This window comes from Schistocerca serialis, chromosome 4 (assembly GCF_023864345.2).
Source record: "Schistocerca serialis cubense isolate TAMUIC-IGC-003099 chromosome 4, iqSchSeri2.2, whole genome shotgun sequence".
NCBI lineage: Eukaryota > Metazoa > Arthropoda > Insecta > Orthoptera > Acrididae > Schistocerca > Schistocerca serialis.
In genome coordinates, this window is record NC_064641.1 from 913,284,884 (window position 1) to 913,303,352 (window position 18,469).

At 35.6% G+C, this 18,469-nt stretch overlaps 1 protein-coding gene across 3 annotated transcripts in view; it reads right to left on the reverse strand.

Annotated features, from left to right (window-relative positions):
- Window positions 1–10,195: 10,195 nt before the first annotated feature.
- The window catches only part of LOC126473588 (neo-calmodulin-like), a 109,488-nt gene continuing 101,214 nt past the window's right edge, over window positions 10,196–18,469 (reverse strand). For all 3 annotated transcript variants that reach the window (XM_050100734.1, XM_050100735.1, XM_050100736.1), the window contains one exon: window positions 10,196–17,034. In XM_050100734.1, the coding sequence (XP_049956691.1) occupies window positions 17,003–17,034 (32 nt within the window). In that variant the 3' untranslated portion in view covers window positions 10,196–17,002. The remainder of the gene's footprint in view (window positions 17,035–18,469) is intronic.

An 18,469-nucleotide genomic window follows, 5' to 3' on the forward strand; every position in this document is an offset into this window, starting at 1 on the left:
GGGAAGCAGGCAGAGTATCAATGTTATGCAGTCCATGCATATCCAGTCATGTGGGGAATGATGAGGAGGATTGTCCAGGTACAGACACAGTGATTGTCGTTAATTTCAGAGGATAAAAGCAGGCATACAGCAGTGAAGGAAGCAAAGTTGCAGGTATTATTTGGGAAAAGTCACAGTGTGTGCAAACAGGGTATTGAGGAAGGCCAGAAATCATGCACAGTGAAATTATTGTTGGGAAAGGAGGGAGAAAAGATTGTGTAAAAGAAATAGTCAGACTGAGTTTTACTTCCACCAAGTTAAGGCTCCTTGGTTGCCTCCATCTATGATAAATTAATAAGAGTAGCCATTTGCTATGAGCAGGGGAAGCTTATGGCAGCAGAAAGTGTAGAACTGGTTAGGAGTGGATTGTTGGTAAATGGAACATAAGTGAAGTAGTGGGAACTACTTTCAAACTACCTGCCACATTCTCAGGAATGAGACAACAGAATTTCTCAGGCGCAGTTGTATTGGCCAGAAGAGACTATAGCAGAGCTTCCAGATATGAATTTTAGTATCCTGCTTCAGATTGTGGGACAAGATTTGATTCATTCAAGAGGTACACTCATTGCAAAGTAGAGAGGTGAATCCCTATGGAGACAATAATGCAGTACGTAGAGCCATATAAATGGTGACCGGTACCAAAATGGAAACACATTGACTATTGTCATACCAAATGCCACAGCAATACTTACTCTTCTATCCATAGTCTTTGTTTTCATTTGCAAGATGTGGAAAGAATCACCTGCTGTTCAGATCCCAGAGGACTGTATTCCCAGAATGTAGAAGGCAACAGATTAAATCGTAACTGCAGGTTGTGTGGAAGTGCTAATAAGCCTGAGGAGGTCAAGAAGAAACTGTCAAAGTTTAGGACAAGTAGTGCATGAGAAAATAATAGTTATAAGACTAATATCAAACTGAAAGTAGAATAGATCCAACTGGACCAGCCACTAGAGAACTTGTTACTTCAGAATGTAATAATGTAAGCTACTTTTAAGGCAACCTGAGGAACAAGATCCTGCTATGGTAAAGAGCACTGTAGCACACCAACCATATTTGTTCATAAATATGTGGAGTTACAAAGGGGATTGTAGCAGTGGCGGCCACATGCAAATATGGGTGTTACGCTTTGCAAAATACAACACAGCCATCGAAATGTTACGAGGTGGGCCAGCCTGGCACTGTGTGGAAATAGTAACACAGCAGTACTCAAGCTGCAAGGTATCACAGGCCTTTCTAAACCATCACCAAGAGGCTTAGCACAGGTCAAAAATGTGCAGCTTGAAAGAATATATATACCTAAGTCATTTATACTGAAATAATTTCTTCCAGCACTACAGCTCTACCACCTTAGAGGCTGTGCTGCTTGCTGTTTGGCCACTGTATGGGATGTTGTTGTTGTGCGCCCTAAAACACTAATAATAATAATCATCATCATGGGATGTTGATCGAAAATCACAGTTTGAATCTATGCTGGGGCTGCCCACCCTGAAGTTGTTTGGTCTTGGAGCTGCCATTGCAGCAGCCCAGTGCTATCCCAGGGCAGCACAGAGGCAGTGGGTCACTGCCTGCTATGTCATCAGTCTGCCACCTTCTGACAACACGGGGAGGTTGGGGGGGGAGGAGTGTGCTACCACATCACGTGGGACTTGCAGGGGCCTCTGGGCAAGGAGAAGTGTCACCGGGGGAGGAGGTTGCATCATTAAGGCCTTGACATGCTGATGCTGTGCTCAGTCAGCAGTTCTGGACATCAGCAGTACCTGAGGCAGCAGCATTCCTTGGCCATATCATTGCCATGCTGTACTGTGTTGTGCCAAGATGAAATAATAAAGAGCACTCCATCTTCAGGAAATGAGTGGCCTACTGGGACCATCCGATCGCCATGTCATTCTCAGTGGAGGATGCGGATAGGAGGGGTGTGGGGTCAGCACACCGCTCTCCCAGTCGTTATGATGGTATTCTTGACCAAAGCCGCTACTATTCGGTCAAGTAGCTCCTCAATTGGCAACACGAGACTGAGTGCACTCTGAGAAATGGCAACAGTGCATGGTGGCCTGGATGGTCACCCATTCAAGTGCCGACCACGCCCGACAGTGCTTAACTTCCGTGAACTCACGGGAACCGGTGTAGACACTGCGGCAAGGCCATTGCCAAATAATGAAGAGCATTGAGTGTTTTCAAGCACACCCAGATGCCGACATCCCATGGCAATGACTACAAGGGTGTGTAAGTAGTCAACACCATCAACATTCATAACTACATGTCCATAATATCTACTGAACTTCATATATTATTTGCTCCACTAAAAATAAACCAATCTGATTACAGTTAAGCAGACATTTTTACATCATACTATCTGCTGGTGTGTAGATTATAGTTTTTGCATCACACATGAGAAATGAGGGCCATGAATGAAACAGGTTTCCTTTATGTTATATTTATAATCAAAAGCATCTTGTTACTTCATAAGAAAACAAAGTATACTGATCATCTGTGACATCCGTTGTAACCGCGACCGGAACAGTCATGGGGTTGCTGAGAACGAAGTGTCGCAGGATCAAATGAGAGTGGCCTGTGAAGAAACAAATGACCGGGAAAGGATGGACACAAACAATGGCAGACCACCTAGCAGACCTTACAATGAGAACACATGAGAAGCAACAGGTTCACAAGTGACAGCCAAATGAATCCACAACATCCACTCATAAATGAAAACAAAGTAAGGTAGACATGCTGTCTGTAGCCGAGATGTCGATAGTCTCACACAAATATCAGACTTCTTACCTGGGTGAGAGGCAGGCACTTATATACAGGATACGGTACATCACTGTTGGCTGCTGGGACCACGTGCTCCACCGTGGTGCTCTCAAGTTATACGCGAGCCAAGAACACATGCAGCCACGGGTTATGGCGGTACAGCTGTAGAGACCTCAAGTGGTAATTGAGGTCCATGCCATTTGGCGTGGATTCAAAACCTGCGGCGCTTGGTACCAGAACATCATGCATATGTATTGGTTGGTGTTCATTGTGAATCACATCAAAAAATTTGTAACTTCACTTTCATTTTACCATGAGATTTATTTAATTGCTTCATGAATGATTTTTGTTTAGATTACTTGAGAGTTTAGTCACTGGAGGACAACTGCCTGTCTGTAATAAGTACACCATGTAACCAGTACATCTATGGCACAGTTCACATTTTGTTGAGAAATTGGTCAATGAAATTTTTTTCATTTCTGGTAACTACTTGTTCATCAGAAACAGACAGTTTATTTTTCTGTCATACAATTGATAACTTTAATGTAGCTTTTGAAATCAGGTGAACACAATCCAAAGAGTTAATTATTCTCCATGTGTTTTCTGGTATAACAAATGTTCTGTAGACAGCCACGGAAGACAAGATGTTTGTGAGTCTGAACAGTGTATGAAAATGTGTCCAATTGTGTAAAAATATCTGCAAGAACCAAAAATCATGGTACATGTATACTTTGTGTTGATATATGAACAATACACTCTAATAAATTGATGATAATTTATTATTTTTGTGAGTACATGCTATATTTAATGAAATAGACATCAAAACACAAAATTTTTGTAAAAATTCTTTAAATTTCCAATCTGTGTTATTTGTCAGCACTGTAATTATCTAAAGAGAGCCTCCAAAGCTTTAAAGTAGAGGTCCAAATATTTTGACACACTGTTTATGCATTTTAAATCCTCTTTTGTGATCCAAGCTTTGGCAAAGTTAAAAGTACATTTTATTTGGTTTCTTATGTATTAATTATTTTTAAATAGGTGTAATGTTTTGATTCTTGTTAGTTGAGTTTGATCTGTCTTGAACTGATGATTAGTATTTTGTCTTTATGTGGTAGGACTGAAAACATGATACAACACACAATTGTACCATATGAGTTTTGCATTCGTATCTGGTTTCTCGATGCACTTACTCTTTGCAGAAGTGCATTTACATGTTAGTGTACCTTTGTTGCTGTAATCATTTGTTATAAATTGGAAAATGTCTTCCCACAAATTGTAGGAGATTATCATCACTTCATCTTCACCTGCCAACTTTTCTGCATATGTTTCTAAAAGTTTTCTTACCATCACCAAATGAAACTCTGCTACTGATATTTTTCAGACTGTTACTGACCTGTGCAGAACATGAGCATGCACAAGTTACAAACATAAAAACAAGCTCTTTCACTGTCTTTCATATCAGTCCAACAGAGATTAGCAGCATGTCAGAGCAGGCACCTGCTCCCATATTCAAGTCATGCTCTACAATGCTTTGTGTTTCTTAATTTTCTCTTCACTATTTCTGTCAGTCTTCCCCATCTGAAGCACTTTTGTGCTGTTAAATGTGGTCAACATCTACACGTCCTTTTTGTCACAGCACTGAATGGCATGTTGGTTGGTTGGTTGATTTGGTGGAGGGGACCAGACAGTGAGGTCATCAGTCCTATCAGATTAGAGAAGGACGGGGAAGGAAATCAATCATGCCCTTTCAAAAGAACCATCATGGAAAACCTAAATCAGGATGCAGGTTTGAACCATTGTCCTTCCAAATGCAAGTCCAGTGTACCAACCACTATGCCACCTTGCTCGATTAATGGCATGCGTCATACTTGTTGGCGTAAACTGAATATCTCCTCTTTTCAATTTATTTTGTAACTGCAGTATGTTGAGTCTGTTTGTAAGAACAGTAGCCAGAAAAATAAGTCTGCCTGAATGCCAGTTGTTGCATAAGGTATATCCACATCCCAAAAATAAATTCTAAGTACTGTCACTCTGACAAAAATGTTTCCTCAAATTGTAGACCCAGTTTCTATTGTTGGCCCTGTATAAACTATGAAATCTAGGGCATAGCCAGTCAGATAGCCACAAGACATGTTTTTATTTGAAACTTACTCTGTAGCAATGAAATGAATTACACTGAAAATTGCAATAACAAGGAGTTATTTGACATAAACAGAAATTGGTAGGTTTGTTTCTACATCTGAAATATGTTGCCTTTTCAAATTTTATGCCATTCACGTAAGAGTGGTGCAGTAGCTTCACATTCAGGATGCAAATCAAGTTTTCTTTAAATACACCCTGTAATTAGCATGAGTGTTAGTTATCTTTGAGATTGGATATGGTGAGTTTATGTTAGTCAAGAATGCCTTTGAGATGATAAAGATGCCATTATCTACACCTCACTGAGTTTGAATGAGATCATGCAATAGGGCTATGATATGCTGGATGCTCTTTCTGCAGTACTGCAGAAAGATTTTGCTGGAATGTAGCCACAGTATTGATTTCTGGCAGCAGTGGTCTCGAGAATGTATGGTTGCAAGAAGACCAGGCATCAGATGGCCTCGTGACACTATGGAGAGAGAAGATCATGTCAGGCATATGGCTCTGGTGATCATGCTGCATCGGCATCAGAAATTTCGGCAGCATTTGACACCATAGTGACATGATTAACTGTTACAAATTGGTTACTTCAAAGACAGCTCCAAGCCAGATGCCCTCTATCATGCATTCAAACTCACCCCAAACCACTGGAATTTGCAGCTTCGGTGGTGTCAAGCAAGAGCTCATTGGAGGGCAGGGTCTGCTGTGTTTTCTGATGAAAGCTGGTTCTACCTCGATGCCAATGATCGTGTGTGTTGGATAGGAGGAGGCCAGTTGAGGGCCTGCAACCAAACTGCCTGCATGCTAGACACATCTGACCTGCACTTGGAGTTATAGTCTAGGGTGCAGTTTTGTATGACAGCACGAGCACTCTCATGACTACCCCACGCACTCTGACTGCAAATTTGTGCATCTAGTGATTCAACCTGTTGTACTGCCATTCATAAACAGAATTCCAGGAGGTGTTTTCCAAGAGGATAACTGTCAGCCACATATTGTTATTGTAACCTAACATGCTCTACAAAGTGTTGACATGTTGCCCTGGCCTGCTCAATCCCCTGATCTGTCTCCAGTTGAGTATAGGGGTAACATTAGATGACAACTCCAGGGTCAGCCACAGACAGCATTAACCAACCCTGTACTGACCAACCAAGGACAACAGGCATGGAACTCCATCCCACAAACTAACATCCAGCACCTATACAGCACAAAGCATTCACATTTGCATGCTTTCATTTAACATTCTGGTGGTGACACTGGTTATTAGTATACCAGCATTTCACATTTATGATGTCTTAACTCATGCTTACATTATTCTGTGATCTTGTAGTGGTAATCACTTAATTATTGTTACGTAGACAAAAGAATTCCCAAAATTTCACAAACTTACATTAATTATTTTTTAGTGTTGCCATTTTTTTCTGTCAGTGTATTTGGAAGATGAACATAAAATGGTCTGTAGGCATAGAGTCACTGAAAATTGAAATGTCCAGATTAACATCTCTGGACCAGTATTTGTAAATTATTAACTTTTCCACATGTTTCATGAGAAGACATACAGCTGTCAAACAATACATTTCATCATATAATTTACCTTTTCAACTTGTTAATCAAGAATGCACCAACTGTGTAGTGGTTCCCTAACCAGTTTGTTTCAAGGCTGTAAATTTCGTTAAATTGTTTGCCAAAAACACAGGAGGGATGATAGAATGCCTGTATCATTCCCCAGCTGACAATTATGTCCTAAAGGCAAATCATAAAATGTGTGTTTCACTGGATAAAATATTTCATTTCCAGTCAGTTTTATCACAAAACCATGGTTTTATTCATACGTGTTCTTTCAGATACTTTGGATGTTGTAGACAGGTAAGAACTGCTGATTTCAGAATCTATGCAGTAGTTATTACTTGTGTCATCATCAAATAATTCATCATCACTGTCACTCTTCATATTTTCATGATTTCTTGGTCAGTGGAGCCATGATGCTTTGTCATTTTCTGTTTTCTTTGTAAAACAGACAAGGAGGAAAACACTGTGATGCCAGTCCTAAAGCACAGTAAGACGTAAAGTGAAGTTGATTGCAAGGAGATCACAATAGGTAAAGTATCAGAATACAACTTAGTTGTCAGAGCTATTGAAAGCTACTGATGTATGGGGCAGAATTTCCATTGTATGCATAAACCTGTCAACAGGACACAGGTCTGTGTATGGTCTGTGTATATTCTTCATTAGCACTCAGGGGTCAACAAGAATGCCAAAATTAGACCAGCACCAGTGCCAAAGGAGAAACCAGAGGCTTCAGCTCATCAATAGCATCTATGGAGCAGCAGATTATGACAAGTTAACTTTTCAGTCAAAGGATTAAATGCTGCATGTGGTGGGGACAATGATGGCAAGTTGAGGAAGACCATCCAACTACTATTTGATGAAGCAGATGAGTTCACCATCCACATAAGAAAATTTAGTTTACTCACTTTGCTGAAAAATTATAGTGACCAAAGAGATATACAGTACTTCAGGTGACAACCAAGTCACATTGTTTTTGCTGTTGAGTGCACAGTGTTTCCAAATTTTTTTAAATTGGACACATTCTGCAGCATATAAAAAAATAATGCCAATAATTATAAAAAATGACAATAACACCCCCAAAGACAATTGACAGGTTGTGCTTAGACATGTGTAACAGCTCAGAAAGTTCCACTTATTTCAGTTTAAGTAGACATATTCACTGAGCATTTGGGCTTATGTGCATATATATGGGTACAATATTGTGTACTTAAATAAGAGGGAAAGTTTTTCTGAACTGATACATGTGTCTATGAACCACCCATCAACGATCTATAGATGAGTGCTTGCATTCCTGATTTTTGTTTGTTTTCCTATTCCAGAATTTCCATCACTATAATATTTTTATATGAGATTATTTTTTATGGACATCATCAACAAAATACCATAATCAAACAATCTTCTTATGTGAAATGTTTTTATGTTTCAGGAGCCTAAATATCTATGTCTCATATATAAATTTTCACAAGTTATACTTTTCATAGATAGCATCAAACATGTTGATTCAGTTTCTTTATAGTACTTGTAAATTTAGAGAAAGCTTTTGACAATGTCAATTACACTGTGGTTTTTGAAATTCTGATATGGATAAAATATCGGGAGTGAACGGATATATACGGTTTGTACAGTAACCAGACTGCATTTATAACAGTTGAAGAACATACAAGGGAAGAAGAAGTTGAGAAGGGAGTGAAAAAGAGAATTAAAGTTCAGAGATAAGAATAAAAACCTTAAGGTCTGCTGATTACATTATAATTCTGTCAAAGATGGAAAAGAACCTGGAAGAGCAATTGAACAGAATGGTTAGCATCTTGAAACTAGTTTATAAGATCCATATCAAAATGTAAAACAAACGTGATGGAATGTAGTCAAATTAAATCAATCAGTGCTGAAGGAGGTACTTTAGTAAATGAGATGTTAAAAGTAGTAGATGAGTTTAGCTAGTTGGGCAGTAAGATAACTGATGAGGGCCGGAGTAGAAAGGATAGAAATAGCAGACTCAAAATAGCGAAAGAAGAGGAATCTGTCTAATACAAATTTAAGAGTACAGAAGCCTTTTTCTGGAGGTATTTGTCTTCAGTGTGGCATGTAGAAAAGTGAAATGTACATGATAAGCAGTTCAGACAAGAAGAGAATAGAAAATTTTGAAGTGTGTTGTACAGAAGAATGCTGGAGATTAGATGGGCAGGTCAAATAAAAAAATGGAGTGCTACTGTATCACTACTTGTGTCTGTGTATGTGCGGATGGATATGTGTGTGTGTGCGAGTGTATACCTGTCCTTTTTTCCCCCTAAGATAAGTCTTTCCACTCCCGGGATTGGAATGACTCCTTACCCTCTCCCTTAAAACCCACATCCTTTTGTCTTTCCCTCTCCTTCCCTCTTTCCTGACGAAGCAACGGTTGGTTGCGAAAGCTTGAATTTTGTGTGTATGTTTGTGTGTCTATCAACCTGCCAGCACTTTCGTTTGGTAAGTCACATCACCTTTGTTTTTAGATATAAATTAAAGAGAAAGATATTTATGGGACAACTTGACTAATAAAAGACCACTGTTGATAGGACACATCTTGAGGCATCAAGGAATAGGCAATATGGTAATGGAGGAAGTGTGGGGGGTAAAGATAGTAGAGGGAGACCTATGCTCAAATACAGTTAACAGGTTCAAATGGATGTAGCGTACAGTAATTGTTCACAGATAAAGAGGCTTGCAGAGGACAGACTAGCATGGTGAGCTGCATAAAACCAATGTTTGAAATGAATAATAAAAATGGCTTTGAGACATCTGCCCCTTCGATTCAGCAACTCCTGTGTGGTAAATAGCTTAAGCCATCTGTCGCCGATCTCTCATGTAGTACTCCTGCTCCAAAACACATGCCTTCGTCATCTGTCTCTTTCTTGTACCTTGCAGATGTTCCGCTCTTAGTTCTATTGCTTTTACCCTTGAAATGTTAGTGTTCCTTTGTAATATCTTTTATCTTTTTGTACCTACTCCTGTTGTCTATATAGGCATTGTGTAACCCAAAACTGCAATACATGTAGACATTTTCTTAGAATTTATAACTTTCAAAGATCCACAACCCATTTGCCATCCAGTGCACCATTTCATTGTCGGTATAAGATACTACTTACTATAAAATGTTAGGTAAAATATTTGTATTACAGTATGACATTGAGGCAGAATAATAGGTCTATGATAAATGGCTTCATACTGTAGTTGTTTTATCATAAACATTCAGAATTTTAAAGGACAGTTGGTCTGATAATGAAATCAGTTTTATTAGAAAAAAGTGATTATATTTCCCTGTTCTGTAACACAGCTCTAGAATGTACATTGGATAATGTGGGGTAAAGTTTCTATCACAAAGTAACATTGTCATGTACAAGTAAATATTCTTGTATATATAGCTATTGTGTATATACATGTATGTTTTTGTATATGGGCTAATATATCAATTTCAGGAATGGGCTTCATTGACATTTATAAAACATATTTGATATATCATCTCTATAGTGTTTGCATCAGTTTTAATTATATTTTGTTTCTATTAACAGTTTGTTTCACACATAACATTTATATACATTTTATCAATTAATTTAGATAAATCTTTATTTGAATTTCATTGAGTATTAGTAAAGGTTTATGTTAAATCAGTTCTATTGTGAGTAAAGGAAAATTTTTAAAATAATTTATTCATTGATGAGTTATTTTAATTCATTCTTAATTTATTAGTATTTTTAAATCACACTTTTAGACAGAGATAAGCAATTCTTGTATAGGACTGATATATTAGCAGTAGTACTATGGTAATAATATCTTCTTTGTCTACCATTGCTACAAAATACTGCACCTCTGATGTAATATTATTTTAGTAAAAGGAAGACCCCTCTCACTAAATACATATAATCCAGTGATCATTCATGAAATTAACTTTCACAACCTTTCTTATTAAAAGCTTCCTTCTTAAAATATCCTGTTTATAGGTTTCATGATTTTAATGTGTTAAGCCACTTAACAGATCTTAGTCTCAAGTTTATATTTTACAATGTGGTCATTTAAAAATACTCAATTGATTATACAAAGCCAGCTGTTCACAAGTTAACCTGAATTATGCACACCTCAGGTACAAATCTATGTTTCACACTCATTACAACTTACTTTTCAAATACCTGCAGACCTCTTACTTGAATATATGTATTTCCAAAGAGGTTCAAAATAATTCACATACACTCATAATTAGATAGTTAAAGTTCACACAAGTGACTAGTGATGATAAAAATGCTGTAACATATTTAACATAAGCCAGCAACTGATCATTTACTTCTATTAATTACAGAATATAGATTGATCTATTACCTTGACTATGTATAATCCTTATTAAAATAAGGAAAACATGCAGTTTTATACAAGCATTATTTATCTGGAAAGCTGATCTAGTAGTCATTTTCTCTGACCAGCATTTCCTGTTTGGATTTTCATTCCATGTAAAAGCTACACTAATGTTGTTCTATTTCTTTTTTGTTTTTATGGGCATTCACAAAAACTACATATCAGTGAACAAATCTGATAATCAAATATCACTGAGTAAGAACAATAACAATAATTTTGCAACAAAACAGTTAAATTTTCATTCCAATCAGAAGAGACAGATGTAAAATGACATAAAATTAGAATAAATGTTATGCTATGGAAACAAATTGCTTTCCATACCTACTGTATCACTGACACCAGACAGTAGAGTCTCTATAACTTCTCGTAGGGTGGAAAATTTAAGTGAAACACTGAGAAACAGGTAAGTCTGTTTCAGATATAACCATATTTGACGTTTTAATGACTGACTGAAACTGTTGTTCAGAAGAGCTTGCACTTTCTTGTGAAATAGTGAGTGCTCTGGTTACTTTGGTACATTGACATGAGGAACTGTATTATCTCTGAGGAATGGTATGGGCTTTGACCTCTGTATTAACTACAAAGGGAGAGAAGGTAGATAGTTTTCATGAGAATGGAATTATTCAAGAGTCTCACACCAGATCTCTCATGTAGATGTAAATATTTTGGAATAAAGGGCATCTGAGTCATTGTCCAGATTATTTCCATGATTGGTTGTAAGACAACGTAATGTACATATTGCCTCAGTAATTTTCATGTTAACTATTTGAGGCAATACAACAACTTGACTGAGATCTACATAAAGTTTATGTGAAATCTGGCAATAGCAGAACTGTCTTTTAATTTAGCAGTCCTACAATATATTAATGATTTCATTGTTTTCGTACAAAGGTGGTCATAGCTTTCGACAGGTGATATTAGTACCTATTAATAAAGAAAGATCTAGCTTGTCAAATACATAATAGATTGAAGGTTCAGTGTGTATAGAATACCAGCTCATTGTAGTACCAATTCTCATAATTAACATTACATGTTCCACAGCAAAATGTTTTGTAAGCTATAGTTCTGTTTTTGGTGTTGTTTTTAATATAATGCTCATCTTTAGCTGGTACTATGTCTCACTCATTCATCTGGTGTCAGAAATATAAGCAGGCATTGTAGCTACATAAATAGAACAATGTAAATTTAGCTAGAATGAAACATAACTTTTTGTTTACTTCCATATTGATTAGCTCTTTTTTTAAAGTGTTTACAGCGATATCCGGTAGCTGAGCTGTGTCTGTCTTATTTCTGGAACCATTAAATTAAATTAAAAAGAAGTTAAGGAAATAATTCACATGTGTGTTTGCTCAAAGGATATGCTTTTACATATAAGTATATGCACTTTAATGTATTTGACTTTAAACTGCATCCCTGATTTTGTGTTACTTCTGAAACATTAGCAATCATCTGTAACATGTCTTACAATTGTATTTATTATTATTGTTTCAGAAGACTGAAAATGTATTATGGCTACTAAAATTTGAGTGCATATTACACATTCAAAGTAATGTTCTGTATGGGGTTGCCTTATGAAGTACTGGTATCTCTTTCCCTCAGTGTAAATACACAATCAAACTGATTAAGTTTACTTCATGTGTATTTTTTTCTTTTGCACACTAGAAATGAACAATGAAACAGTATGAAATTTACAATGACTGAAAATTGTACAATGGTAGTAATGCAATAGTACCAGCTCTTTTCCATGGCCTGGTTCAAGTGTTTCTTTCCAAGAGTTTTCCTGGTGTGGGAAATGTCTGTTACTTTTCTAACAGGGAATACCAAATGTGAATAACACTGACATTTGGTAGCATGTTGCAATCAAGAAACAAAGACCCATGGAGAAACTAATTTTTGGAAGTCATTACTAGGAATTACACCAACAAAAAAATAAGTATGACAGTGCCCTTAACAAAACTAAACAAATAGAGATAATATTTATGTCTTTCACTTACTTTGCTTTATTTGCTGCCTTATTTAGCAATTCAGGCAGGACATTTATTGAAAAACAGTTTCCAACATTTTTTATCTGTGTAAACTAACAATATTCCTTCAGCAGGAGATCTGTAGTCAAACTTAATGCTTACTGCAATTTGTATACAAGTACCGAAATCATGTTCTAGTATATTTATGTATATTCCCTGTCTATATTTCCTGGATGACTGCAATGAACTGTTCTATAAAAATTACTTTCAAACATCCCAAAAATTTTACATACAGTTCCATATCTTTACATATTATCCCAAATGAAAACTTAAAAAAATGCTTGTACATCTTTTACGAATAAGGATTCCACACATTGTTACACATTTCTTTTACAGAATAACACACTTCTTTAATTAATTCTGTTCCATGAATCATTGTAAAATCATACATTTCTTGACCTGAATATTCCAAGAAAGAAATATAGTAAACATCTGAAAATAACATGGACGGTGACATTGGAAAGAAGGCTACAGATATCTTAAGCTGAAATCCTCTTCACTTACTGTTGCCATGATAAATTGGGAGAATGGATATTTTTATGTTGGCTGCCTGGTCACTAATATGGACTTTGTGCCAAGATACTATAAAAGTATGTTATCTATATCATCACATTAATATTCTGAACTAATGCAGTTTATATATGCAAAATATAATCTTGTATGATTTCACACTAAAATATCAGTTAACAAAATATATGTACTCACAATTATGTAATGATAATGATTTAACATAGTAACAATGATTTTAGAAATAAAATATGCATTACAAACATGCATTTGATCTGTAACATTCAGTCTGTTTTACAACTGCTCCACACAGAAAGTGAAACTTACCAACACTTTGTTGAAAATAGATATCTACAACTCAGCTGAAAGTGGACTAATCCAGAGAATTAGTTAAAAGGAGCAATGTGAAACAGAATTTCAGATTTTCATTTTTTGGAAATTTGATTCAGTTCCCTATATACAATTGGTTTTAGTACCCACATCCTAACTAACAATAAAGTATAAAACACTTTTGACTGTCAAACATATTCTTAAAAAGATTGAATATTTGGAAGAAAGTGAAAGTGATAGATGGTGTTCCATTCCGAGACCTTCACTGAAAAGATTTTGGCCAGTTCAGTATGCTTCCTGCTAGATACAATTTTCTATCATTTAATGAAATTCTCATACAGGTACAGAAAATAAATCAGTAGATAGTAAATTTGATCTACTTATAATCCAATTAATAGATGTTGGCTTGTTCTCTATAGTTGCATTGATGTAGAACTGAGTATGTTGTAGCTGAAGTATTTCTGAACAGAATAAATCTATATTAATTAAGACTACTAGGATAAAATAGTGGATGAACTTATGTATGTCTATGAATAATCAAATAAAGCCTTTGTTATAATGTGGTACTGGATTCTAAAACTATTCCCCCACAGATGTATATTTTAAGGTATGACCTTCATAAAATGTAACCAAAATATAGTTATTTATGCTAAATGGAAATGTGAATTATTTCTATAAATTCCAGCTAATTAATAGAGTTCTGCTCATCAGTTCAGCAAGTATTTGTCATGTATTTGTTTTAGTTTGAAACTGGACTAAAAACAAAACAGAGAAATAATGCAAAGAAGAAAGTAAAATTTTTCAACGTAGGAAAAGGGATTTGATTTTGTCATGAAACACTAACGTGGAAGTGTTTATCCCATTTAAAATGAAATTCTATGTGCAAAAAGTTATAATTCTTTATCATTTTAACAGGTGCCCCCTCTTGAAGTGGAAATGGCAGAAATGTTCGAGTAACTCTTCAACTCTCCTCATTAGTGTGCTTTCCTTGTCCATGCTGAAACTAATATATGTTGTTTAAAAGTACACATTGTTCTGCCTAACATATCACATCAATCTACACTTGACTATGACACAATTGCACTAACAAATAACAGATTCATTGGTTCCACAGCTAAATTCAAACTAGAAACAGAACTTATGGAGGGACACCAATCTTGTTTCTATAAGACAACTACATCAAAATCATAAGGAGATGTTAATCATGTGACCACCAGATTAAGGTTAATGATTTTGAATGAACAGAATAACAACTGAAATTGGACACTATTTGAAGACTGAAGTGAAGTGCATCACAATATTTTTACACAATTTACATTTAACATACACACATTTTCTACTTTGTAGTATACATTTAAAAATATCTTAAATATCTTGCATTATGGAGGGATAGGGTATTAAGTTGCATACAAGCTGGATGGGTACATTTTCTTAATTAGATCATCTTTCTACAGGTAGCTTTCAAAGGGTGCTAAGGGTGTATGTTACCATGCTGATCCATCCTGTAAATATAACTGTACATGTAAGAACACATTACTCCCTAACTGTTGCCACTCTAACATATTGATCTGCCTCTAAATTACCATCTAGAAATGCCAAGCTCAAATGTTATACCCAGTATAGTATGATCTTCCACTCATAATGAGAAGAATGTAAATTATGGGTGACTTACAATTGATATATGTAACACATAAAAACTAATCATAATTAATTATTGCTGCTTGTGAGCATCAGGAAAGGTTACGTTAATAAATTTTCAAATGCTGTACAATACAATAATTATAAACAAAGTACGAGAACTGTGTGTGTACTAATGGAATGCCTGCCCTGTGTTCCATAACAATGCCTTTCAGAAAGCCCTTGAAATTGGATTTCAGATGAATTTGCAGAAATCTGCTGATAATTTCCAAATTTATATTATCTTTTGGTTTCAGAGGTTAAAAAGTGTCATAAAGATGGTATAATACATAAACATTAAATGGCTAATTGTACAAGGTTTCAAACAATTAAAAATTTGAATTAACCCGTAATATCCCTGCACAATTTATCTGAAAATATTAATGACACCTTGAGCAAAGAAATGACTGTAAGAATGTCTTAAAATATAGAATGTAATCCACATCAGCAGTTGCTCAGGATACAGTGACATGTATCTTAAAGGAACAGGGTACAATATTATAAAGTAAATCAACTCTGTTTTCAACTGTATAAATATAGCCAAAGACTAGAAACTAAATGCCATATGTATATAGCTATAAAATGGTACATCCATTATATTTTCAACAAAATCCACAGAAAACCTCAACAATGTTATTGTCTATCTATCAACAACTATTCAGTTACTTTTAACTGCTTAAGAATGATACATTTACAACATATTTTTGTCAGAGCTCTTGTTTCAAATTTTCAAGAGGTATATGTTTAATAAATTAATTAAATAAATGATTCAGGGAATAACAATACACAAACAAACTTTGGCACATGCCAACTATGAGAAATGGTAAAATGTGCTATTGGAGATTCAGATGAAGAGCGATAACTCAGTCTCATTCGAGATCTGTGTTGATCTCTAGTTTCCATACAGAATCAGAAGAGGCGCTCACATCCCTTTAACTGTGTTGCCCCCACATTTTCCCATTACTTACAGATGGTGAGTGACAATGTCACTGGCTCCAACACAAGCACAGTATTGTAGTGACCAGCACTTTCCATGTTTCTCAGTGTTTAACATACAGTTACCATATTTAAAAATGGTATCTTATTTTTATGTATATTTTGCAGCTTAAGTTACATGTATTAAAAATAATAATGATCCTGGTCGAATTGCCTGAAATTTTGCAGCACTAACTGTACAAAACACTGTTAAACAACTTTGTTTGGCCTATTATTTTTTGTTATAAAATCTAAAATCATAGTAGTTTAATAACTTATTCTTTGTACTGTGTGTGGTATCACTCACAGTAAGAAAAAATATAGCAGCATAATAAACACTTTCATGTATTGTTAAAAACTTATTTCATTTACAATTCATATTAAATTGATACAAGGTGTTGTACAATAACCACCACAGAAGCTCTTGAAAATGTAAGTCCCTTATCCATAAGAAAAGGGAATTACCCAACTAAAACACAACATAGCATCATAATTCCTTAATAATTCTGGTAGATATATGTGACTTCAGGACAAACTCCAGTGCCTCCTGAGAGCCTTGCTGTTCTTTCTGCCCAAGTTCCATGACATCTTTCTGAGCAGTTGGACTAATTCTTTGATGTCAGAATAGTTACAAATTCTGCAACAGAAATAAAAAGGTTTTTAAAATATTAGCACTTGCATTAAACATTTTAGTGCTCTCTAATAACGTCACTCAAAAGGTACAGATGTCAGGATGATATATATGAGGGGACTTCAAAAAGTTATGTTAAGACCACTGTGCAACAAGAATAGTGCATTGTCAGTGGAGAGTATATATGTTACGCATCTGCTGCAGAGACAGTTCTGCTGAGCTATGGATAACAATTGTATCACAATGTGAAGTGACATGGTGCAGCAACTAGAAACATACTCCAAAGTTGAAGTACACAAAACTGTATGATGCTTGTGTACGAAACACCTAAATTGCACACAGATTCACTTTGAAATTATCACAGTATATGGAACACATGCAAATGACGTGCACAAATAGGTGATACTGATCAGGAAGAAAGGCCACCAACTTTAACTATAGATGACAATGTCAAGAGAATTGAGTAACTAGTTTGCAACAGTTGCACATTTCCCAATGATGATGACATTTACACAACAGTTTTTGAATGGTTTCATAACCATGGAGCAGAATTATATTGTCCACAAACTGAATGATTAGTAGAATTTATGGAAACTTGGCAACTATGTTGACAAATATTGTCTTGTCTGTGCATAACTTTTAAGTGTAATGCAGCACTCAGTAAAAGAAACTTGGCCAGCCATAATACTTTTTAAAGTCCCCTTGTATTAACTGTTCTTCATTATTTGTTCTTGAAGAATTACTGACAAAAACTGAGCAATGACATAATCCAAACATAAAGTACAGATGACATCAGGGCAGATATTAAACTCAGTAAACATACTACAGATTCTTTCTTCCAGACTACTGAAGCAATCATTTCTGAAGTTGGGGTGTGCATTAAGACAGCTTGCTTCCTCAACAATGAACATGTTCAAATCTACAAAAACTGAAAAACCATTTATGTTTTCTTTCCTTGTTGTTTTTTGCATCTATTATTAATTTCAGCACACATATCAATCTCTCTATTTTTATCATTATTCTTTTCAGTTTTGTGCTACATTAGTTGTTTTCATTAAATGTTCCATCATTCAGATGTATCTGGTTCCTGGTGATAGAAGAAAATTTCATCACCAGGATTTCGTCAGCAAGATGAGAAGAGGTGGTGGTGTATAATTCTTGATCATTGTACTTTGTGCCAATGTCTTGGGTTAAATTTTAGGCCTCTCCCAGTGTCTCATACTGTGAGGGCATATGACATTGTCGATGATTGACCAGTCGGATAGGAATAATAAACACAATGGCTTCATTGATGCAGTTTGGAAGGAGCAGACTATGAATTAGCATTTACTTTCATACTCTGCCTTCCGTCATCATCAACAACAATATAACAATACACTATATGTGGTATTATCACATTACCTATATGAAACTGTTAGTTATGACACATAGCATGTAAATT